The following is a 24682-nucleotide window of genomic DNA, read 5'->3' on the forward strand; positions in this document are numbered from 1 at the left end:
AGACGTCCCATACTGTAATAATATTCAAGGTAGGGTCTGAAAAATCACCAATACCCTGGGGTACTTGGTACCCCAGTACCTGGGTTATTTGATGGAACACGCAATTTCCTGAGCCATATACCTGACCTTCTAGATTCTTCAATCTCTAGAGATTAAATTAGGGAAAAGCTGTTAATATATTATTAATTTCTTCCTCACAGGCTTCCCTTCATTCCCTTCTACAGAAGAGTCATGGTGAAGAGTTGAATGTTCCCTAGAAAGGCTCTTCCTCTTAGAAGAAGCCTGAGGATTCAAAAGCCATAGGCTTCCTTTCCCTTGATAACCTTCTTCCACTCCACATTCCATACCCCGAATACATATATATTACCTCTCATAGGGCTCTTTCTTCTCTCTCCCTTTCTTGTTTTTGGCTGTGGTATGTAGAACATATCTCCCAGCAAGCAGAGGCAGCTTGGTGATGGCTATCCTTAAAACTCTTGTTTACTGGGGCACCTGGGTGGCTCAGTAGGTTAAGCCTCTGCCTTCGGCTCAGGTCATGATCCCAGGGTCCTGGGATCGAGCCCCACATCGGGCTCTCTGCTCAGTGGGGAGCCTGCTTTCCCCCTTTCTCTCTGCCTCCCTCTCTGTCTACTTGTGAGCTCTCTCTGTCAAATAAATAAATAAAATCTTTAAAAACAACAAAAAAACTCTTGTTTACTTTTTAGAACAACGTCTAGCATTTTCTATTGCTCTTCCTAGAGTCCTGTGTTACCGAAGACCTTCCAAGCAACCTAACTGTGTCCTTGGTGGCAATCCTAGCAGTTAGGGAATGTCCACATGATGGGTTGTTAAGTTAATGACACCTTCAATGCAGTATAGGCTTCACATAATAGTAGTTAATATATGAGCACATTGCTGTCAAATAAGGTTTGCCCATTGGAGAACCAAACTGAGCTGTTCTATAACCAATGACTATACTATGAGGTACACATCTAGAATTGTGTCAAGTTTACTTTGCCCAGTTTCTACATAATTATTTCCAAGTGAAAATTAAGGAAGAACAAATTCATTAAAAGACATAGTAAGAAACATTCAATACCTATGCTAGGAGCTAGAGCTAGAGATAAACCAAATGTGTCTCAATTTTCATGAAATCCAGCCCTAGTAGAAGAAGGCCTATGGAAGCATTCTGTTACAAACATAAGACTATACTATTTAAGGGATTATCATTATTAATAAAAGATTCTTGCACTATAACTTAGATGCTGAGAAGAAAAGTAGTATTTACTGATGACCATTGAATCTTCACAAAGATCCTACTGACTTGATTGTTGTGTCAGTTATGATGCCTCCAGGTGCAAGAAATAGGAAACCCAACGAACAGTGACCTAAAAAAGAAAAATGTATTATCTCACTTAACCACAAGGCCAGATGTAAAGATTACTGGGGCTGATTAACTCAGAAGCTCAGTTATAGCCACAAGAACCCAAGTTCTTTCTGTCCCTCTGCTCTCTTATTATATTAGGGTTCTTCAGAAAAACAGAACCAATAGAATATATATGCATACACACACACACACACGCACACACACACACACACACACGTATTTAAAGAGATTTATTATAACAGATTGGGTATGGAGGCTAACTAGTCCCAAGGTCTGCAGGATAAGTTGGCAAACTGGAGATCCAAGAGAGCTGATGATATAGTTTCAGTCTGAAGGCTGGCAGGCTCAAGACAGGAAAGAACCAATAGTTCAGCTAGAGTCCAAAGGCAGAAACAAAACAATACCCCACCTTGAAGCCAGGAACACAGGAGGAATTTCCCCATTTCAGGGGAGAGCTGGCCTTTTTATTCTATTTAGGACTTCCACTGATTGGATGAGGCCCACCAACATTAGGGAGAGCAATCTGTTTTATCCAGTTTACTCACTTAAATATTACACACATCCAAAAATCCTCACAGAAACACTCAGAATAATGTTTAACCAAATACCTAAACACCCTGTAGCCCAATCAAGTTGACACCTTAAATTTTATCACACACTCATCTTCAGCATTTGACCTATACCCTTTTTTGTATGAGGGATGGCAGCAACACTTCTAGTTATCACGTCCTCACATGACATCCAAAAGCTGGAGGAAGAAAAGGCATATTTTTCTGCGATACCCTTTGGAAGTTAGGGACAAACCCTCCCTACCTATCCCCCATACTTCTACATCCATCTCATTAGCTACAATTATGTCATACACCTACTCTTAAACGAATCATTTGCAAGGGTAAAATTTACCCCAAGCCCAAAGACTGGGAAAGAGCTCATCTTCTTAAGAAGCACTTGCTATCTTGATACATTGTTGTTACGAAGAAAGGTTTGGATTGGGCACGGTAGGGGCTAGGGGAAGCTACTGGCTTAAAAACTAACAATGTTTTTCATAATTTCTATTACCCATTTTAAAGATATGATCATTTAGGCTCAGAAAGATTGCATTGGTCAGCATCACACACCTAGTAAACTGTCAAGCATGAAGTTCGAAACAGATCTCTCTGGCTCTAATTTCCTTACTCTATTTGCAGGTCTATTTGTAAATATTCCTAACTCTGCCTGTATGACAACCTTATTCCCTCCAAATCTTCATTTCCATCACTGATAACCAGACATAATAGCAGTCCTTACCTTTTAGAGTATCATTTAACTTAATGAATGTAAACCTTCACTATTACAGATATTCCTTGACTTATGATGGGGTTGCATGCTGATAAACCCATCATATGTTGAAAAGATCATTAAGTCAAAAATGCATTTAATCTACTGAACATCATGGCTTAGTCTCACCTATCTTCAAGGTGCTCAGAATACTTATATTAGATTACAGTTGAGCAAAATCCTCTAACACAAAGCTTATTCCTATTTTATAATAAATGCTAAATTATCTCATGTAATTGATTGAATACCATACTGAAAGTGAAAAATAGAATGCCTGTATGAGTACAGAATCATTGTATGTATATGGGTTATTTACATTCATAAGCTATGGCTTGCTGCCACTGCCCAGCATCATGAAAGAGAATCATCCCTCCATATTGCTAGCCTGAAGAAAGATCAAAATTCAAAGTTCAAAGTATGTTTTTTCCTGAGTGTGTATTGCTTTTGCACATTGTAAAGTCACAAAATTATAAGTCGAACCATTGTTAAGTTACAGACTATCTGTATTTGCTGCCCCACCACAGTATAAAGAGCCGTATCTTGTACAACTGTAGGGGGCACTATTTACCTAGAATATACAATGACCACCTCCCCTGGAGTTTCACCATAGCTTACTAAGCTGTACAGAAAACTTACCTCTAGGATGAGAAGTGGAGAATTCTTGGATTTAAGTAGTTACAGCACTGGCGAGTTTCAACTCAATGTCACAACAAACAGGTGAAGGAAAGCTAACAGGACCTTCATATATATATCTCATTAATTTTCACAAAAGCCCTAAGTTGATAAAGAAATTTTCTTAAGCTTTTCTTTTTCCTGTAGAGAGTTACCGTGATAGGTTTTTTAATTCTAAGACGGAAAGAGAATTTCTGATTTCCTTGCTGGAAGATACTGTCAGTTATTCAACACCCTTTCCTGGGGCTTACTGTGTTTCTGTGTTCTACCTGCCAAGGCTTCAGCATGATGCAGTAAGTACTGATCTGTGAAGTCAGAAGGCCTGGGTTCTAGCCTTACTCATATGTCTAGCTAGTAGTATCAAAGTGGACAGTCAATTAACATTTCCTTTTCTCTCTCCACATTTATCTAAAAATGAGGTGATGAGGTAGATTCTTTGGCTTCTAAGAGTGGTTTCTTTTTTCTCTTCTTTTTTTAAGAGAGAGAGAATGCACTTGCTCTTGCACATGAGAGATTGGGGGAGGTTGGGAAGGGGCAGATGGAAAGAGAGAGAGAGAGAGAATCCTAAACCCATTGCGGGGCTCAATCTCACAACCCTGAGATCATGACCTGAGTCAAAATCAAGAATCGGACACTTAACTGATGGAGCCACCCAGGCACCCCTCAAAGAGTGATTTCTAAGGGCCCAGTTACACTAAGCAATCTAACACCAAGATCTCTGTATTTGCAGGCTAAACTCTCAGGTCTGATTAATAGGTCTGCTGTTATTTACTCAAACTATCCTGGTTTGCTAGGTGGAAGGAAGACAGTGTGATGTAATGGGAAGAGTTCCGAAGGCAGGGTAAAGGATATCTAGTGCTAACTCTGTCATGGAGAAGTCATCAGTCTTCTTTATCCATTAAGTGGGGTTCTGCAGAAGATGAACTGGAAGGTTCCTTCCAGGTCAATGGTAGTCTAACAGATGCTATCAGATCCTACAGTTTCTTTGCATGTGTCTGAAAATTGTTTGTCTTGAAATGTGTCCCTTGTTTTTGTTTTATGACAAAAATGAAACCCCAGGTATAGATTTTTGAAGGCCAAAGAAATGGGGGGGGGGGAGGGGGAAGGCAGGAAGGCCTAAAATGCAGTAAAATTCTTAAAATGAAAAAATTGAGGACTACTCAGATGTCCATTGACAGATGAATGGATAAAGATGTGGCATATAGATAGATAGATAGTGAAATACTACTCAGCCATCAAAAAAGAGAAAGAAATCTTGCCATATGCAATGATGGGGATGGAACTAAAGGTATTATGCCAAGTAAAAGAAGTCAATCAGAGAAAGACAATTACCAAGTGTTCTTACTCACATGTGGAATTTAAGAAGCAAAACAGAAGATCATAGGGGAAGAGAGGAAAAAATAAAACAAGATGAAATCTGAGACAGATATAAGCCATAAGAGACTCTTTTTTTAAAAAAAATTATTTATTTTACAGACAGAGATCACAAGTAGGCAGAGAGGCAGGCAGAGAGAGAGGAAGGGAAGCAGGCTCCCTGCTGAGCAGAGAGCCCGATGCGGGGCTCGATCCCAGGACCCTGGGATCATGACCTGAGCTGAAGGCAGAGGCTTCAATCCACTGAGCCACCCAGGCGCCCCAGCCATAAGAGACTCTTAATCATAGGAAGCAAACTGAGGGTCGCTGGAGGGGACAGGGGTGGGGGAATGAGGAAACTGGATGATGGACATAATGGAGGGCACGTGATGTAATGATTACTGGATATTGTAGAAGGCTGATGAATCACTGACCTCTACCTCTGAAACTAATAATATATTGTATGTTAATTAACTGAATTTAAATTTTTTGATAGATGAGAAAGAAATTTAAAAGATGAAGGCTGTTGAAAAAAAAAAATACAGGCATCTAGAAATTCCCAGGATGTGATAAATGAGTGATCTTTAGTATCTGCCCTGTTTGGGGGAACAATTTCTGTTACCTTAGTAATGTACATGATAAGAATTCAAGAAATAGTTGCTGACTGATTAACTTTACTATAATGATTAGGCATGGAATTAGCTGATTATCAAAGCTTCCTTGCATTTCTAGTAACCCATGATACCTTTTGCTGAATTACAACACAGGTCTTCCTGACTCCTCAGCCTGAGCTCTCGACCATTAGCATCCTACTTTAGACAGCTCCATTGCCTCCACAAGTTGGAATTCAGCGTTCTCAGGGACTCTGCTTCCTTACCTATAAAATGGGTAGAATAACAGTAGGTACTGTATAGGTTTGTTCACTTAACAAATATTTAGTGAGCACCTGCTGGACATCAGGGATATCTTAGTGAACCAGACAGTTAAGGCCCTGTGCTTGTGGACATTCTTTCTAGTTAGGAGAGACAGAAAATGAGTAGATAAGCAAGTGAATAATCAAGACAGTGAACAGACATCAGTAAGTGCCATGAAGGAAATAAAACAGGATAAGGAATGACTAGAGGGAAGGATTAAAGAGGAGTGCTAGAGAAGACGTCTCAGAGGAAATGACATTGGTCAAGAAGGAGCAGACCTGGGAAGATGGGGGAGAATATGATGATGGCATTCTACACAGAGGAAAGACTACAGACCCTACAGCAAGAAATGGCTGGGCATGTTTCAGGAATAAAGGGAAAGTCAGTGTAGCTGGTGTGTGGTGAGCAAGGCAGGGGTGTGACCGAAAGTGAGGGAAGATGGCCAGATCTTACAGGACTTTGTAGGTCTGATAAATTTTCTTCCAACAGCAATGGGAGACCACTGATGAGTTTCCAGCAGTTTCAGAGAAGAGCATGATCTGTGGAAGCTGGTTTGAAAGCGTCCCTGTTTGCCATGTAGAGAAGAGATTGTCAATGAGCAGTGGTGGGGAGAGGTCTGTCAGGAGACTCCACGTGAGAGCAGGTGGGGACTGGACTGTTTGTGGTGATGGAGATAGGGAGTGGAGAGAAGTAACTCAAATTTGGGATTTCTTCTGAAGGGCATGTGGATTCAATGAGGTGATTTCAGCAAACACCTCACAAAGTGCCAGACAGAAGAGGCTCCATTAAATGCATGCTGTAGATAATATGGCGTGGTGTAGCAGGCCAGTCACAATCCTGTAAGTCAAAGAGAAATCTGCCAAATTCTTAGAGTGTCACAGAGCAGGTTAGCAAACTGGTTCAAGCACTCATTATTAATGTGCCACTTGGGCAAGTCACCTTTTGGGCCTCAGTTTCCCCATTTATAAAATGAGGAGTGGGCCAAATGAACTCTAAGGCAGCTTCCAGAGCTATATACTTCAAATATTTTGATGGAATATATCACCAGGGTTTGCTCAGAGAAGCAAAGTCACTGTGAGTGAAGTAGAATAAGGAATTTATAGCAAGGACTAGACCTCACAAAACTGTGGAAACCAGTGAAGTACTTTATGTAAGTCATTGCCTCTGTGCCTGGTGTTGGGCCCAAAGTCTGAGGGATCAGCTAGCCCTGCAATCAAGAAGGAAAGTTTGGGAAGTCAAGGGCAAATCGGAACACACAGAGACAAACTAGATGCCAAGTCTGTCTAACCATCTCTAATCTCGATGCAGATGACTTGCAGAAGCTAGAGTCCTTAACCATGGAGCTATCATGCACCTAGCCCAAGACTCAGAGGAGCTGAAGGACGAGCTCACGCAGGTCCGAGTGCTGTCCCTGCCCATAAGACAGCCAGCCAACTCAGTGTCATGAAGGCACCCAACTGTGACTTTCAGAGTAGAAAACAGAACTTTGCTTCCCACCTCTCCAGTCTTATGCCAATTTCTCTTGTGGCCAGTCCCCATCATCTGGAATCATGTAGGGAAGGGAATTTTGACAAACGAGTTCCACTATAGCAAAATAGACAGCACAGAGCTACCAGAATCTACTCCTTGTCAACCTGGCATCCAGACACACCTTTTAAAATCACATGTAGCTGTTAAAGATAATAGCAAAATCATACTTTCACTTAATATAACCCAAGGGTCCCTCGTGCAACAGAAAGCAGTCTATCCTTCTCCCCAAAAGAGGATATAAGTCCCTTTATGTACCTTTGGGTGATCTTTGTTCTTTTTCTAGCTGAATCACTCTCTCCTTTGGAGGTAAGGGCTTTGAGAGGTGATTAGGTCACAAGAGCAGAGTCCTTATAAAAGAAACCCCAGGGAGTCCCCTCATCCCTTCTGCCCTAGAAGGGCAAGCAAAGAGATAGCCATCTAGGAACCAGGAAATGGGCTCTTACTAACACTGCCTCTGCTGGCACCTTGATCTTGAAGCTCTTAGTATCCAGAACCATGAGAAATAAATGTGAGGTGTTGGATTATATCAGCCCAAATGGACTTGGACAGGCATAAAACAATCATCATGATGGAATTTTTGTGTCAGGGATTTGCAAAAGGCACAGCAAGGGTGGCTCTTCTATGCTCCACGATGCTGGATTGAGATGACTCAACGGCTGGGGATAGGAACCCCTGGGACCAGAGAATCTACTTCCAAGATGGTTTCTCCATTCTTACTTCTGGTGCACAGCCCGGAGGGGCTGAAGGAGAGGCTTACCTGGCACTGTCAACTGGAACACTGGCAGGTGGTCTTAGGGTAGCTGAACCACTTAGAGGGCTGCTCAGAGCCCCGAAGCCAACCTCCCAGCAAATGAGGAAGAATCTGCATGGCCTTTTATGACCTAGCTTTGGAAGTCACCCGGTGTCACTTACATTGTATTCTATCAGTTGCAGAAGTCACGAGACTTCCCAAATTCTAGGGGAGGAAAGATAAATTCTGCCCTTCAATGGGAAAAATGTCGAAGAACTTGAGGCTATGTTTTCAAACCACCACCTGACACTTTGTCTAGTCTAGTTCGTGTTTATCCACAGCAGGTGGCTGGTTCACACTTTTTCATAATTTCACATTATTTTTATTACTGTTCATTTCTCACCTGTATCAACTGGTGAGAATGCTGCCTGTGAGATTATTATCACAGGTGCTTTCCCTACCATGCTTCCCTGGGTCTCTTGGAAAGTCACACACAGCTAGGCTCAAATTTCAATTTTTCTACAAACTTACTACTTACAGGTGATCTCCTGACTTAGAACTCGTTGGCTGGATACTCTTACATATAGGGCCTCTATGATTCCTAATGCCTTCTGTGGACAATATTGAGATCAGTGGTCAACTAGCCAATGAACAATGCTAAGAGAATATCTTGGGCTGATTCATGAAGTTTAGAAACAGGCTTCTGAATCAAACAACAATTCTAGCCAAGGCATTTTTCTACCTTAAAATATTTAAGAACCTGAACAAAAACAAAACAAAACAAAAACAGAAAAGGAAGTGAAGTGATTGGCAAAACTTTCGAGTTCTGATGAAAGCAGAAAGCTGTCCTGTAGGCACGGCCTGTAGAGTAGATTTGACCATCATTCCGGAACCAGCTGGGTTGCATTTTTTTTTTTTAAAGATTTTATTTATTTATTTGACAGAGAGAAATCACAAGTAGACGGAGAGGCAGGCAGAGAGAGAGAGAGGGAAGCAGGCTCCCTGCTGAGCAGAGAGCCCGACGCAGGACTCGATCCCAGGACCCTGAGATCATGACCTGAGCCGAAGGCAGAGGCTTAACCCACTGAGCCACCCAGGCGCCCCCAGCTGGGTTGCATTTTGATGGCCTCCTGTACCCTGAACATAATGAAGGCTCTTTTTCCTGAAGAATTAGAGCACTTATAGCCTGAACTATTCATTTTATTCAACAAGCATCTATCAAGTGCTGCAGACATGTAAAGCAGATTCTGCATTGTTCAGGAACACAATGATGAAGAAGACACAGCCTCTGACCTTGAAGGACGATGAAAGGGGTCAAGACCAAGCCAAACCAAAACTGACACCAAAACAAAATCCCCAAACTTACAACGAGTAAGGGAGCTCAAGGAAAAGCACTTAATTATAAATAACTTTCACTCTGGGTCTTGTGTCTTGGTCTCCTCTAATGTGGCTATAAGCTTGCTGGAGGCTGGAACCACATTCTAATGCTTCCAGACGTCCCAGGACTCTGCTTAGTGACAGGTCCACAAGAACCTATCACTAAACATTTGCTACTGGTTTGACGGGCAAATACTGAAATGAAATAAAGTCATAGAGGTATGACGTATATTGGTAGTTTTATTGCCTCCTGTGCAGGTTTGAAGTTGCCCATCTGTATATTAGACCATCACCACCAACAAATAAGACTGTCCTCTGTACCATTATGCTTGGTAGGGGGAACAACAGGGCTTTGATTCCCTGACATTTAAGACCTCTCTGGTCTTGATTCTTTCCCGGCTAGTGGTGCAAGTGACAAGAAGGCCGAGGTTTGACTCTCTTCTTCGGGCCCGTGATTCCTCAACTTTGAGCAAGATTGGGGTTCCCTTTGCTTTACTCAAATATACATGTTTTTGTTTCATAACTAGTTTAGGTGCAGACGGAGTTACAGTACCCAGACTATCTATAAACCGATGGGATGGGACCTGGCTTCTCCCCATAGTCCCCTTGTTCTTCGATAAATTCCCAGTCCTTATGAAGTTTTGGTCCCAGTGAATTTTCCCCTCAAAGACCAAACAGGATAATAATGAACCATTTTCTTGCATTTTCTACCAAGACAGCTCTTTGTGAGTTCTAAATGTTCTGTCCATATTCAAAGAAGCTGGTTTCTTCTTGAGTGGTTGGAATAAGACTTCTCTTGGAAGCTACTGAATATGGATTAGCTGGATTGTTTCGCAGGAAATAAAAAGCAGGCTCTGGGGTGAGTACTTCAGCACTTAATTGGGTTAGCAAAGTACAGCAAATGAGACGTTTTCCTTAGGAGGGAAAGGATGTTTACGGCCCCCCACCCCCCTAGGTGGTGGATTTTAACCTAAACCCTAGTCTTCAAATGCAGCCTTTAATTTAGAAACCATTACAAGAATCTATTAGAGCAGAAAATGTCAGGTTGAAAAATTAACACATCACAGGAGTTAATTAGAACCCAGCCTCTCATTAGATGCAAATAGAGAGCCCTCCAACTGCCGGGCGGCCTGCTGAAGTCACATTTGTTGCAGCTCCAAAGTGGCTGCCTCCTTCCCACTCAGCTAGCGGACAGAGGAAGCTGTCCAGGCCCTCAGGCCAGAGCCACTAGGGGCCCCTAGCCTGCCCTTTAGGTTAATGGAGGGTTCCACTGCCCTGTCCCCATCTTCTGCTCCTCTCCTACATGCTCTGCCTGTCACAGGGCGGAGAGCCCTCTGCCTGAAACTCCCTCAGGGAAGTGTTTTCTGCAACAAAGACAAACATGCCAGGCCTGTCACCGGAGCAGACTGGAGACTGTGTAAACCGCTCTGTGAGAGGCGAGGCTGAGGGGCTCCAGGCCATTCAGACTTAGCTCTAAGTCGTGGTCTTTGTTTTCTTTCCACATTCAGACTGAAATGTGATTCCCCTGGCTTTCTTTTTTTGGAAAATACCTGCGATGAGTTCCATGCCCAAAAAAGAAAAGCTGTTGACAGGAAAAGCTTCTGCCGGGGAAGGGGCTTCTTCCAGCGTCCTCAAAGGAGACAGTGCTTCGAGCAAGCTGGGGCAGGGATGCCAAAGCTAGGAAGAAGAAGTCCACATTGCAAAAGGGTCATCTGTAACTAGGGATTGGGTGGAGCGTCCAGCGGTTTCCCCTGTGAGAGCAGTACCAAGCCCATGAACTTCTGGGCCACACAGCCACGTGTCTGAGTCCCCTGTCATTTACTGCGTGATCTTGAACAAATTGTTTAACTCCCCAGACACCAGTTTTCTCAAGCTGCTGTGTGAAATAAATGGACTAATGCACAGAAAGCATGTGACCCAGTATCTGGCACAGAGTAAGTATTCTATGGAAGTTCTTGGTTGTCGGTCTGGTAATAGCATTGCTTCCTCCAATACTGATGGTGTTCTTTCTGCATGCCAGGCCCTGTGCTGCTCCCTGACCTCGTGGAGTTCATCATTCAATAAACCATGTATGCATGACTTCAGTACACGGCAAGCCTTCCTCCCTGTCCTGCAAACATGTCAGAAGAAGTGCCCATTGCACACTAACTTTGCTTTGCTGAGTAGCTCAGAATACCACAGGCCATCTACCTCTGAGCAGCCCTGTAACCTCAGCAACCTCCATCCTCACTTTACCCACTATTCTCTCTTGGAGTACTTACCACACTGTGTTACAGTTGTCTGTTTTTTCTTTGCTTCCTCCTGTGAGTTCCTAGAGGGTGGGGATCATCTATTCACTGGATTCATTCATCTCCTCATTTATTCATCTCTGTGGGCCTATGGTCTCCTGCATTACTCAGCACAGTCAAACAAAAGAGGCAACCCTACTGCTGTGTATGTAAACTTCCAGGTGGGAATATTTCTAGGAAAATAACCCTGCCTCCCATCTTTAAGGGTCCTCCTTGGGCCCTAGTTTGCTTGTTCTTCCATTTTCTAACTATTACTTTGGTTCTAGCCTCAGTTTCTTCATCTCTTTAAGGGGCTAATAGAGTTTCCTTCCCTGGGAGGATGTGATGATGGCTGGAGACAAAGCAGCTTTTATGTGCCTAACACAGTTCTAGGTACAGAGCCAAAAACCAAAACAACTTAATTCCATTCTTGCCCTCAATCAAGTCTAGTCGCCAGTATATGAAAACTAAAACTAAAAAGCAAAACAGGAGCACCACATGAGTGGAACACATATCCTTTCAACTTGTATCCAATCTCTGCCATCTGCCAGGCTTGGCTGAAATAGAGGATACAAACATGCATAGAAACCTGGACCCTGTCACCAAGTCCCAGGAAAACCCTGGCAAGTGTTGGCCAAAAGGATCTCAAGAAGAGAGGAGAAAGCTCTTTCTTCAGATTTTCAGACCTGTACTGAAAGAGATGTCTTTGGGACTAGGCTGGAAAGCAGGAGGTCGCCTCAGAACAACAAAAACCAAGTTATTTAGCACTTACTCTGTATGTGCCAGACACCGTGCTAAATGATTTACCGGCATTCTCATTGAACTCTTGGAACAACTGTGTGGGGTAGACGTGAATTTCCTTATTTTACAGATGGCCCATTTGAAGCTCAGAGAGGCACAGTAGCTTTACCACAGTCAAGCAATAAGTAAAGGCTTAGAAATCCACCTGCTGAGGTTTTCACTGGTACGACTGGAAAGGGAAAGGGTGAACTAACACAAACCTCCACCCTCGGGGTAGGCAGTGGGGTCGGGGAGGCTGAGAATGAGAGGCGGGAAGAAAATTGGATCAAAACAGCGGTCCCATGATCCCCAGACCTCCAGGGCCCTTCGCAGCAGCAGAATAAGTTAGAGATGCAGGCTGCCCTGGAGGGATGCCCGGGAGGCGAGGGGGGGAAAGGTACCCCCGGCGGTTGTGCGCCTTCTTCGCCTCCCGTGCACAGGTCAAGCCTCTCCCCTCCCGCCCTCTCACCCTCCCAACCTTATTTAGAAACCGTGTCCCCGAGACAGGAAGGGCGGCGGGCCGAGAAGCACGGAGCGTCCCGGTCTCATTTCCTTTCGAATCCCCCTGTGGAATTTCATTTCATACGGTGAGGAAATCGGAGCGCGAGACCGTCGGCTGGTCGGCTGCTCCGGGGCGCCTCCCCCACTCGCGGCTGGAGACAGGCAGCTCCGGGCGCAGGTCCGGCCGAGTCTGGGGGCGGGGAGACGCGGCCCGGCTCCAACCCAAGCAAGTTAGCAGTGAAAATAGCTGCGAGCCTGCGTTGTACCAGGCACGGGGCTAAGCGTTTTACGCATTACCTCTAATCCTCCCAAGTCTCTTTACGGGTGAGGAAACGGACGCCGAGAGGTTGAGCAATTTGCTCAAGGTCACACAGCCGGGATTTAAAGCCACAACGTTTATAAATCGAAATCCCGTGTTCTTTGTGCACGTTTCTCTGCCTGATAGGTAGGTAGCTCGGGCTGAGGTGACAGCCGGAAGAGGGGAAGGGAAGAGAGCCGACTGATCAGGGAGCGTTTCTCACCTGGGAGAGGAGGGGGCAGGCTGGCCCAGCGGGAGCAACTCCGCTCCATCCCCGCCTGGCCCCCGAGCGCCGCGAACCGGGTGGGAGGAAAGTGAGAGCCGGGAAGCCGGGCGGGGCCCCGCGGGAGGGAGGGACGGAGGGACGGAGGGACGGGGGAGGGGGGCTGGCGGACTGGCGGGCGGGGGCCTGACCCTCCCAGCGGCAGGCGGCCCCGCCCCTCGCTGCCCACGGCGCCCGGCCATTGGAGAGGCGCGCTGTCCGTCCCGCCCCGCCACCGCCCAGCGAACCTCCAGCGCCGCGGAGGGCTGGGGCGGTGAGAACGGCGCGGTGCTGGGTGCTGACGGTGTTCGCCCAGACGCAGAGCGGACGCGGCCGGCGCCGGCTAGGGGCTAGGGGGCTCTCCGCCTGCAGCCATGACCCTCGCAGTGTGTCCTTCGGCCCCCGCCACGGGCGTCTAATATCCCACACAGTCGCGCGCAGCTGCCGGAGACCCGTCCGCTGCCCCTTCTTCGCCCTTGGCGCCTTATCACACTCCCTTCCCGGGAGCTGGGAGCAACGCGGGCAGCCGGCGCCTCCGTGCAAGCTGGGGGTGTCTGCTGGACCACCTCCCGCCGCCGCCGCCGCCGCCCCCGGCTCTGGCCATGGCCCGGCGGGGCGCAGTGCCGAGCGTCCTGGGGGCGCCCGGGGGCGTCGATCTCAGTCTGAGGCTGCTGCTGCTGTTGCTGCTGCTCCTGGAGCCAGCGCGGGGCTTCGGGGACGAGGAGGAGCGGCGCTGCGACCCCATCCGCATCTCCATGTGCCAGAACCTGGGCTACAACGTGACCAAGATGCCCAACCTGGTGGGGCACGAGCTGCAGACAGACGCGGAGCTGCAGCTGACAACTTTCACGCCGCTCATCCAGTACGGCTGCTCCAGCCAGCTGCAGGTGGGCGCCCCCACCCCCACCCCTAGCGGGACGAGACCCCTTGGGCAGGGACGCCCCAAGCTAACTCCGTGGAGCGCTTGCCAAGCCAAACCCCCTGCCCCCTTCCAAGGCTGAAGGGTAAAACTATCCTGGAAAAGTGATTTCCAACCCCACCCCCACTTTTCTGTCCCTTCTCAGGGACTGGAAGCCAAAACGTTGTGTAAGTCATCTGGCCTGCGAAAGAACCCACTCTTACACCCCGCCCTTCCGTTTTTCTCCCCTGCTCACCCGTGTCTAGCCAAGCCCCTAACCCCAGTGGAGCTGAGGGTTATCTTTGCCAAGGATTCTGGCGGCCGCTGCTCGGTGGGCGAGTCCCCAGCAGGGCAGCCAGCTGCAACTAAGACTTGGAAGGAGAGATAAGGAGCCGGGAACTTCTCCCTCTCAGACCTTCTTTCTCCCTGATATTTTGGGGTGGCTTACTAAATGAAACCCCCCTGTCGTGTTTTCTGCGGAGCGGCCCCTCCTCACGTCGTCCCGCATGACTTTACAGGTCATACAGGAAGGAATGGTTGGGTGGCTTGAGAGCGTTTGATCCTCAGGGTTGAGGGCAGGTTTAGGATTTGGCGGAGAGAAAACACAGCTTGGGGAAAAGGTGATAGTGTGTGGTCAAGCTCCAGGAAGGTAATTTGCATATTGGAAGGGTTTTTTTTTTCCAGTCATTAAAAATTTTAAAGCTTCTGTAATGATAGGGAAAATGTTCAACCTACAGTAGGTGAAGAAATAATTTGCATATACAGGGTAGTTATAATCTTAAAAAACCAACAACCCATTCATTTTTTTTTTTTTAAAGGAACTGAAAGATTTTTTTTTAAAGGTTAGCACTGGTTGTGTTTTGGTTGGTGAGGCTCTGAGTGAGTTTTAGAAATTTAGACAAGAGAGAACTTGGGAAGAAAAACAGAGGGTAGTTGTCCAGGCTGAAAGCTTCAGAAATCCGTGGTTCTGGTTATAGCTTCCAAGAGATAAGAAACAGGCAGGCAGCTTACTTAGTAGGTGTGTGTTTTTACACAGGTCATTTCAAAAAGTTGGACTGTGGTTTCAGAAAGATGGTCGGGATTAGACCTGTTGCTGCTGAAACACTCCCTTTGGAGTGTTCAGAACTTTAGAACTAGGTTATAAAAGCTTCAGAAATGATCCGCTAGCTCTCAGTTTGGAAACAGCACATATCCTGACATCAGTGGCAATTTTGTTGGAGAAACAGCTTTTGCAGGGATATATATTTTTAATTACATGTATCCTGGGGAAGCAGCCAAGCTGTTTTGAAGGACAGGACTGGATCCCTTTACATGCTGGAAAATAGTGACTTGTAACTCTAGACTTCATAGACAACATCTGTAAGGAGCCAAGCCGACTGTTTATCAATGCTGGAGGAATTGAGGACAGCAACTGGAGTCTGTCCTGTTGGTACTGCTGTTCCAGAGACCTCACATTTATATTTTCCTATTATGCTTCATTATTATTCATTGAGGAAATCTAGCCAAACAAAGCCCTGGTGACCAGAGACCCCAACCTGCACCCCATCCTTGGGTCCATCAGTGTCTCAATTAGGACATTTTCTGTTTCAGTATGGGACTGATTAACAAAATAAATTTGAAGGGATAAAGTAGAGAAAAGAGAGAATATAAATAGGAGAAAAGCCTGATCTATAATTTTTTTTACATTTATTTTTATGGTGATAAAGAAGTGGGGACCAAAATTACCCCATCACTGGAATGACTCAGTCATTTGATTAGTCTGTTCAACTCTTTGAAAGAGGGAGATGCAAAGTCAAGTCCTAAGGTTTATTTTCTTAAGCGTTATGCAAAAAAGGGGTGATGTAATTCTTCAGGTCCTTTTTATATATTTATTTATTGACGGTCTCTGGGAAAGGATTGCTAGAACCCAGGAAGCAAAGCGTGCATGCGATGGATTTTTTTAAGCACCCTAGTCTGAGGTCAGAGTAAACAGAGTCCCTATAGCTGGTTTAAAAGTCGATACGTACTTTTGCCTGGAAGCATTCAACTCCGCTTCGTGCAAGCATTTGGTCAGACTTCCAAGTCATTGTTTTCTTTGTTCATTTCATTACTTTTCCAGTTCTTCCTTTGTTCGGTTTACGTGCCAATGTGCACAGAGAAGATCAACATCCCCATCGGCCCGTGTGGCGGCATGTGTCTTTCGGTCAAGAGGCGCTGTGAACCTGTCCTGAAGGAATTTGGCTTTGCCTGGCCCGAGAGCCTGAACTGCAGCAAATTCCCACCCCAGAATGACCACAACCACATGTGCATGGAAGGGCCGGGTGATGAGGAGGTGCCCTTACCTCACAAAACCCCCCTCCAGCCTGGGGAAGAGTGCCACTCCGTAGGCACCAACTCGGATCAGTACATCTGGGTGAAAAGGAGCCTGAACTGTGTTCTCAAGTGTGGCTATGATGCTGGCTTGTACAGCCGCTCGGCCAAGGAGTTCACGGATATCTGGATGGCCGTGTGGGCCAGCCTGTGCTTCATCTCCACCGCATTCACTGTGCTCACCTTCCTGATCGATTCCTCCAGGTTCTCCTACCCTGAGCGCCCCATCATATTTCTCAGTATGTGCTATAATATTTATAGCATTGCTTATATTGTCAGGCTGACCGTAGGCCGGGAAAGGATATCCTGCGATTTTGAAGAGGCAGCAGAACCTGTTCTCATCCAAGAAGGACTTAAGAACACAGGATGTGCAATCATTTTCTTGCTGATGTACTTTTTTGGAATGGCCAGTTCCATCTGGTGGGTTATTCTGACGCTCACTTGGTTTTTGGCTGCCGGACTCAAATGGGGTCATGAGGCCATTGAGATGCACAGCTCTTATTTCCACATTGCTGCCTGGGCCATCCCTGCTGTGAAAACCATTGTCATCTTGATTATGAGACTGGTGGATGCAGACGAACTGACCGGCCTGTGCTACGTCGGGAACCAAAACCTCGATGCCCTCACAGGCTTTGTGGTGGCTCCCCTCTTCACATATTTGGTGATTGGAACCCTGTTTATCGCTGCTGGTTTAGTGGCCTTGTTCAAAATTCGATCCAATCTGCAAAAGGATGGGACAAAGACAGACAAGTTGGAAAGGCTGATGGTTAAGATCGGGGTCTTCTCGGTCCTGTACACGGTGCCTGCCACATGTGTGATTGCCTGCTATTTCTATGAAATCTCCAACTGGGCGCTCTTCCGGTATTCTGCAGATGACTCCAATATGGCGGTGGAGATGTTGAAGATTTTTATGTCTTTGCTGGTGGGCATCACCTCAGGCATGTGGATTTGGTCTGCCAAGACTCTGCACACCTGGCAGAAGTGTTCTAACAGATTGGTGAATTCTGGGAAGGTAAAGAGAGAAAAGCGAGGGAACGGTTGGGTGAAGCCTGGGAAAGGCAACGAAACTGTGGTATAAGGCTACCCGGGCCCCACGCTTTCCAAATTTTGAAGGTGGGGGGGATGCTAGCATTTGGGTGCAAGAGCGACTAAAAGTTTCCTGCAGTGTATCTCAGTTTGAGCGAACTGGCAACACGTCAGTGACCCCTATAAGCCACCGCCACCTGCCCGCCCCCCACCCCCGCCCGCCACTCCCCTGCATCATAAAAGGAATGATTTTGCTGCAGACTTTGGAATGATCCAAAATGGAAAAGCCAGTTAGAGGCTTTCGAAGCTGTGAAAAATCAAAACATTGATCACTTTAGCAGGTCGCAGCTTGGAGCGTGGAGGTCCTGTCTCGATTCCAGGAGGGTCCAGGGCGATACTGCTTTTCCCTGCAGAGTGAGATCTGGGCTGTGAGTAGGTAATTCGCAGGGAGAAAGATTAACTTTTTTAACCCTTAAAATCTTAAATACTAACTGGGTCTTTCAGATAGCAAAGCAATCTCTAAACACTGGAGACACTGGGTTCAGACAAGTGTTACAAGAGTTTTATAGTTGGGCTGATCTAACATAAACAATTTCTGTGGTGTGCTGTCTGCTGTTTAGGGCTTTGTGGATTGCTCTCCCAAGAGGTAGTGTCAGAACCTTTCAGTGCCTTTGTCATAAAACAGAATTGTTTGAAAAAAAACAAAAGTACTGTACAAACACACGTAAGGTATCCAGTGGATTTTTCTTCTGTCTCTTCCTCTTAAATTTCAACATCCCTATTGTAGGCTGCTGCTGTTTTCTTCGTTTTGCATTAATGACTCAAAATAGGTATTTTTATAGGATTTTTTCTTTTTCTTTTCTTTTTTTTTCTTTTTGCACAGCAGCATGCCTAATGAGGGGGAAAGTAAGGGTGATTCACTTTCTGACAATCATTTAATTCAGAGGAAAATGAGATTTATCAAGTCGACTTACCTTACTGACCCGGGAGACCTGTTGCATTGAGCAATGGGACTTAATATATTTTACTTTGTGTGATTGCATCTATGCAGACGCCAGTCTGGAAGAGCTAAAATGTTAAGTTTCTTGGCAACTTTGCATTCACACAGATTAGCTGTGTAATTTGTGTGTGTCAATTACAATTAAAAGCACATTCTTGGACCATGACATAATAGTATACTCAACTGACTTTAAAACCATGGTCAGCTTGCATTCTCAGAATGATAGTGCCTTTCTTTTCTTTAGCATAAGAATGTTATCAGTCTAGTCTATGACCACCATGAAGACTTTTCTGTTCTGTAGAGAGAACTAAGGACAGCTACTCCAACTACTCGGTGCAGAATTGTTTCTTAGTAATTGGCAAAGGCTCCTTACAAGATTTCATTGGAGGCAGTGTGGCCTGGAGTATTTATATGGTGCTTAATGAATCTCCAGGATTCCAGCCAGGAGCTAGGTTGGTTAGTAGGGAATAAAGTGTAGACCATATGAAGTGAACTGCAAACTCTTAACAACACAGGTCTTAATTGCCTTTTGCAGGGGTATCCAGAGCTTTTAAAAGTTATGCTTTATGTTCCTCACAATGGGGTACCCCCCTAGCAGCCTCTCAAAAAGTTGCAATTCTTTTAAAATTGTAACTGGACTCTCTCTTAACCTGCCTTAGGCCTTCTAATCGTCAGATCTCTGGGACAAATGGTTGACAATGTCACAGGTCCTTGTAGCTCATACCTATTTTGCTTCAGCAACTACTTTGCAATGACTCACTTATTATTTATTCATGCCCTACCCCACCCCCCTTTCAGAAACAGGTAGGAAAACTCTTTTATCACATTTCTTTGTGGAAAAACATTTCCAGGGACTCAGATTCCCTAATAGGTGGTCAGATTCTGGAAATACATGTGTCCTTTCCCATCCTTTTTGAGCTGTGGTTTGACACTTTTTTTTCTTTGTTTTCTGGGGCTCCTGAGCCGTCTGAGGTAAAGATGCATAGAAGGTCTGTTGTGTATTTTGGGAGGGAAAGTCTCGGGCTCTGAGGACAGATGCTGACTGGGTGCGGAGGGTCCCTGGTGTGTGTGTGTGTGCGTGCCGTGCCCCAGTACCTTGGCTGGACTCCGGGTCAGGGTTCCAGGAGCATGAGAAATGATCCCCAGAAGGGCCCGTTGAACTCCATCTGAGACTGTGTCGCCTCTGGAATACAAATGTGAACTCCCTGTGCTGCTTGCAGACAGTTCCCAGAGCTGCCCAGGGCCGTGGAGTGTTCACCCAGGGGCAGGGCCTGCCCTTACTCACGCTCCGCTCCAGCGTCCTGGGAGTTGTGCGGAGACTCAGGCCCAGGAAGGGGAAAAACGACGGTGCAGCCGGGGCACTGGCCTCACTTTACGACTGTAGGCCTCTGTCAGGCGCTTGTGTTTCTGATGGCTCAGTGATCGTGTGACCCAGGCGGCACCCAGCACAGGACCAGGCACAGAGTAGGTGCTCCATATCTGTGAGAAATGAAATAATAAGAATAAGAGGGCTTGGGTGAACCAATCCACCCGAGTTCGAAAACAAACACATCCTTTCTGCAAATGTCTGGCCTTCTCGGGGGGGAAAGTCCATTTGACCGGAAGTGGCCCTCGATGCAGCCGGGATTAGGAGCCCTAGCTGTGTCACAGGGCTGTGGGCCTTTCCTTTCACATTCCAGACAATGGAGAGTGTTTACAGTTTCAGGAAAAGAGCTTTGTGGCTGCGGTCAGTTACGAGTTACCTTGACATGACCGCATCACCTCTTCAGCTGGTATCTGTTTAAAAAAAAAAAAAAAGTCAATTATTAGCACATTTATGAGTGCCCACTCTGTGTAAAGCCCCGTTGTTAGGCACCTTTGGGGCCGTGGAGGAGTACAGGCTTTGTCCTCCCCACTGGCCTGGACTGAGGATGCTCCTGGGTCTGCCGAGTGTTGCTCTTGGTTTTGGGGGAGGAAGACGGCCCTCTGTATCATGGTCTCCCACCCATCAACCACTTCCTGGGTTTTTCTGCCTTTCCTGTCTCTCTCATCCCTCCCCACGATTCCCCGGCTCGTCAGCTCCAGGGGTTTTGACAGGATGCCTCAGCCCAGTTTCATGACCAGCTCTGTGGAGATCTCCCAGGAAAACACTGAACATTAGCTGAAAGGATGTGAGCTCCCACACCTCGTGGGGATGGGGGGGGCAGGCCGCTCAGGGCTCGGGGTGTTTTGTGTGACGCGTGCAGGGGAATCTGAGGACATCTTGCTAGGGAAAAGGTTAGGGCTAAGTTTTTTTGAAATCTGGAATAAGTAGGGATGATTGTAGCTTCTCCCAAAATGCCTTGGCCTCTGGAGATTTTACTCAACAGGGCCCCAGGGCACCTCTGTCCATCCTCTGCTCTGGCAAGCCCCTCTTTCTCTTCGCAAAGGCCACCCTTCAGGGCCGAGGAGCACGGGGTAGGGTGGAACTGGCTAGAACCGTCTGGTTGAGCTACTTGGTTGATTCATATCCTTTTCCTCCTGTTTCCTGAACTCTGAGAAGGCTTCTGAGCCACCAATTTGCTCAGGGTCCTGAAACCACAGAAGGCAATGCCGCTGTTTCTTTCCCTGAGATGCTCTCTGACTTCCTCTCCCCAGTCACTCCCTCACCTGCACCCTCAAACCCAGGATCAGGACAACTTCTGTGTTGACGTTCTGAATTGTGACTTTACCAGCACCCTGAGCTCTGTCTTCTCTGGTACCCTCCCACCCCCCAGGCTCCCCCGTCACTGAATTCAGGCCTTACTGTGTTAGCAATGGAGCTGGGACCTGAGGACACGGAGGAGCTCGCCAGCCTCAGCCCTGGAGCACAGACTCGGTTTACCAGGTTGTCACCAGGCCGGTGTGGCCTGTGGCTTCTGGGGAGGTAGCCCTAGCAGCAGTCAGTGGGGAGAGCCATAGAGCACGGACTTTGGAAGGAGCCCCAGGATTGACCTATGTCCTGATTTTCATTCTGTGATGGGAGGGATTGGAGGGAGTTGCCTTTCCAGCCAGTTACATCCAGTCACTGGACTCAAACGGTTCTGGGTGTCCTTTTATTGTATTTGGGTTGAATCCTCCTCTGATTTGCCTAATGTTGGGCGAAGGACCCAGGTTATCATTTTCCTCTGGGCCTAGGTCATAGATCTTGGAATCTCCTAGAAGAGCATTTTGCTCCTCCCAAGGATCAGGTACCAGAGCCTTAAATAATGGATTTTGTTTCCCTGTGGCCTGCTCAGAGCTCTCTGCTGCTGCATCTTGCCAAGCGCATGTGCGGTCATGGCCTGCTGACTCTCCCCGAGAGGGAAGTGAACCCTGACCCTCTCCAACAGGCCTCTTCCCCTCCGGTGGCCCATTTGCCCTGTAGCAGCCTGTTCCTGTTTCTGATTTATCTTACTTCCCTTCTTCTTCTCTGTGCCCGCGAATTCCCCGTATTTGCCCAGGCAGTTGGGAGAGGGCCTATTTGGGGTCCTCTGTGAGCCACGTCCTCTAGGCTTTGATGGCTCCTTGATCTCCTGCCATATTCAGTATCTGACCACTGTCCTCTCAGAAGAGCTTCTGAGAAGAGGGGTGGGAGCAGCTCTGCTCCCCGAAGACTGGTCTATCTTCTCCCCCAAGATGTGCTCCTCTCCACGTCCTGCTCATGGGCTTGGGCCCCAACCTGGTTGTGGGCTTTGGGAGGGGGAGGCCGCTCTTTCGCTGTCTTCCCCGCTGCGGCATCTAGGTGGTTCTGAATTTTTTCCTACCTCACAGGGATGTTGTGAGACTTGCAAAGGTCTGAGGGTGAAAGGCTCCTTGAGCTCTTTGCAGGAAAGGTGGAGTCCGTGTCAAGCGTGATTCGTGAAGAGACGAACTGGGACTCACCATCCTTGTGCAGCAGGCAGGCCATGCCCTGTGGCCTGTCCTTGGATCCCGTGCCACCCTGCACCTCCAGCCACCTTGAGGCCAACCCCGGGGGCTTCCAGATGTCCGACATAGAGGTACCAGGCACCTGCTACACTTGCCCTCATGAACTGCTGAATGTCAAAGGAAATGGACCCTGCTTTTAAGGATGTACAAACGTGTGTCTGCATTGATGTCTGTACTGTAAATTTCTAATTTATCACTGTACAAAAAAAAATAAACTTTGCTATTTAATTTTTGTATTAAAGGAAAATAAAGTTTTGTTTATTAACTGGTCTGAGATGTGGCGTGTTCCTCGAGGTGCAGCAGAGCTCCCAGGAGGCACACCTTCCCAGCAGCATGAAAGAGAGCTTTGGGTCTGTAGGGGAGATTGAGAGGCTCTTTCTGAGAGCCTCTTTGTTTCTTTTTTTGCTGGTGCTATTTTTCCCCTCTGGGATTTCTCCTGGGTCAGTAAACCCCCGAGGTCCAAGGTCAACAGAATTTATTGCTCTCGTGGTCATCAGTATCACTGAAATCGTCACATGATGCTTTAGAGGAAACCGTAGTTCCCAAGCTGTTGTCCGTGACACCTCTTTCTGGTGTCTCCACTAGGCGTGGCTATTTTTAGTATACTTTCCAAGCTCCTCTGACTTAATCTGGTGGCTTAAAAGTTTTTTGTATCACCACGAGAGCTTCAGGGGTCTTTAAAAAGGGCAGGTTTTTTTTAAACATTTTCATTAAAATTTTTTTTCTTCCTGATTCCCCAACAGTCATTTCTGTGTAATAGATATGGGAGTATGTCATGTCAGTCAATCAGGATGATCATTTCCTCAGTTAATTTTATAAATGGAGTGGCCTATGTCTCCATATCCAGAAGTCATCAGATGAAGTGAATTCAAAGCTTTTACCAGAACACTTCATGGGAGCAAATAATAAGGACCACACAGACGCAGATGAAAGGGGAACCATTCCCTTTGGAGATGTCTGCTGATGGCCCAGGAGAGAACATCAGCCCTCCTGGTTTGCCTTTAAATTACTTTCCACACCCTGGTTTCACCTGAATACCACCCTGTTTTGGTGTAAGGAAAAAGCCCAGGGAAGAAGATCTGTAATACTATTCTCCTTCACTGCAGATTGCTATTGTATTTTTATCTGAAACCATAAATGAAGGAAGGTATGTAATTTAAATTCTCTTCCCTGTAAGACAGGCTGTGTTTCTCATTTCATTACCTACCCATTAAGTAGTTAGGAAGTTAAGGAAAAGTCAACACAATCTGGAATGAATTCATAATTGCACCGGAGGAACACTTTCCACATGAAAATAGTTTTACATTTACATGATTTCATCTTATTCTCATGGCATCTTTAAAGTAAGCCCGGACAGGCATCATCTTGTTTAAGGAAGAACTGAGACTTAGGGCAAGGGACTTGCCCAGGGAGTTAGCAAGTTGGACAGCCTGGTCTTCTCACACCCAGCCCATGGATTTTTGTTGTGGTCTTACACACACTGGTGAGTGGGTGTGTTCACCCAAAAGACATGTTGAAGTCCTACCCCCTATACCTGTGAATGTGAACTTATTTGGAACTAGAGTCTTCACAGCCTTAATCAGGTTAAAGCGAGCTCATACCCCATTTGGGTAGGCTTTCGTTCAGTGGCTGGCGTCCTTATAGTAAGGGGGCAGTTTGGACACAGACACTGAGAGGAGAGATCGCCTCATGAAGGCGGAGGGACAGATGAGGGTGATGCAGCTACCCGCTGGGCCAGAAACCCCGAGGATGGTCAGTCCCCCGAAAGCTAGGAGGGAGCAAGAACGGTTCTTCATCCAAGCCTCCAATGGCAAGCCCGCCGACACCTAGACTCTTAACTGCACAAGAATACATTTCTGGGTCTGAAGCCACCCAGTCTGTGACCATTGGTTATGGCAGCCCTAGGAAATGAAAACATGCTTGATTCCTCTGATTCCTTCCACCCCTGCAAACTGTTTGGTGGGAATGGGTAAATGTTTTGGCAGGCAACTCTCTCAATAATGAGAGCTGGCCATGAGCTTCTGTTGTTTAAGGATTATGCAGCATAAATCACCCAGGCAAGTTTCTTTATCTGCAAACTGGACACCTCTAGAATCAACCCCATGATCCCTGACGCTCAACTGGCTCGAACTGGTC

At 46.6% G+C, this 24682-nt stretch overlaps 1 protein-coding gene and 1 long non-coding RNA gene across 3 annotated transcripts; one reads left to right on the forward strand and one right to left on the reverse strand.

The window, feature by feature from the left end:
• Positions 1–13232: 13232 nt before the first annotated feature.
• FZD4 (frizzled class receptor 4) lies at positions 13233–17857 on the forward strand. Of its 2 annotated transcripts, XM_044258355.1 has the most exons (3): positions 13233–13252; positions 14132–14254; positions 16364–17857. In XM_044258355.1, exons 2-3 carry the CDS (start codon positions 14156–14158, stop codon positions 17690–17692), a joined length of 1428 nt encoding a protein of 475 aa, XP_044114290.1. In that variant the 5' UTR covers positions 13233–13252; positions 14132–14155; the 3' UTR covers positions 17693–17857. The 2 variants fall into 2 exon arrangements, with proteins under 2 accessions (XP_044114290.1, XP_044114291.1); XM_044258356.1 differs by lacking the exon at positions 13233–13252 and having other exon boundaries at positions 13805–14254.
• LOC122912513 lies at positions 17530–21272 on the reverse strand. Its single transcript, XR_006385639.1, has 2 exons — positions 19736–21272; positions 17530–17618 (listed from the first exon to the last, which is right to left on the reverse strand). It is a non-coding gene; the product is annotated as an uncharacterized LOC122912513 (long non-coding RNA).
• Between the last annotated feature and the right edge of the window lie 3410 nt (positions 21273–24682).

This window comes from Neovison vison, chromosome 7 (assembly GCF_020171115.1).
Source record: "Neovison vison isolate M4711 chromosome 7, ASM_NN_V1, whole genome shotgun sequence".
Classification (NCBI taxonomy): Eukaryota; Metazoa; Chordata; class Mammalia; order Carnivora; family Mustelidae; genus Neogale; species Neogale vison.

What these genes read in the sequence shown, in the direction of transcription:
- FZD4 (XM_044258356.1), top strand. Translation starts at nt 13,970, where the DNA reads ATGGCCCGGCGGGGCGCAGTGCCGAGCGTCCTGGGGGCGCCCGGGGGC. An exon ending in GCTGCTCCAGCCAGCTGCAG is followed by an intron (nt 14,255 to 16,363) that starts GTGGGCGCCCCC and finishes TTACTTTTCCAG; the next exon opens with TTCTTCCTTTGTTCGGTTTA.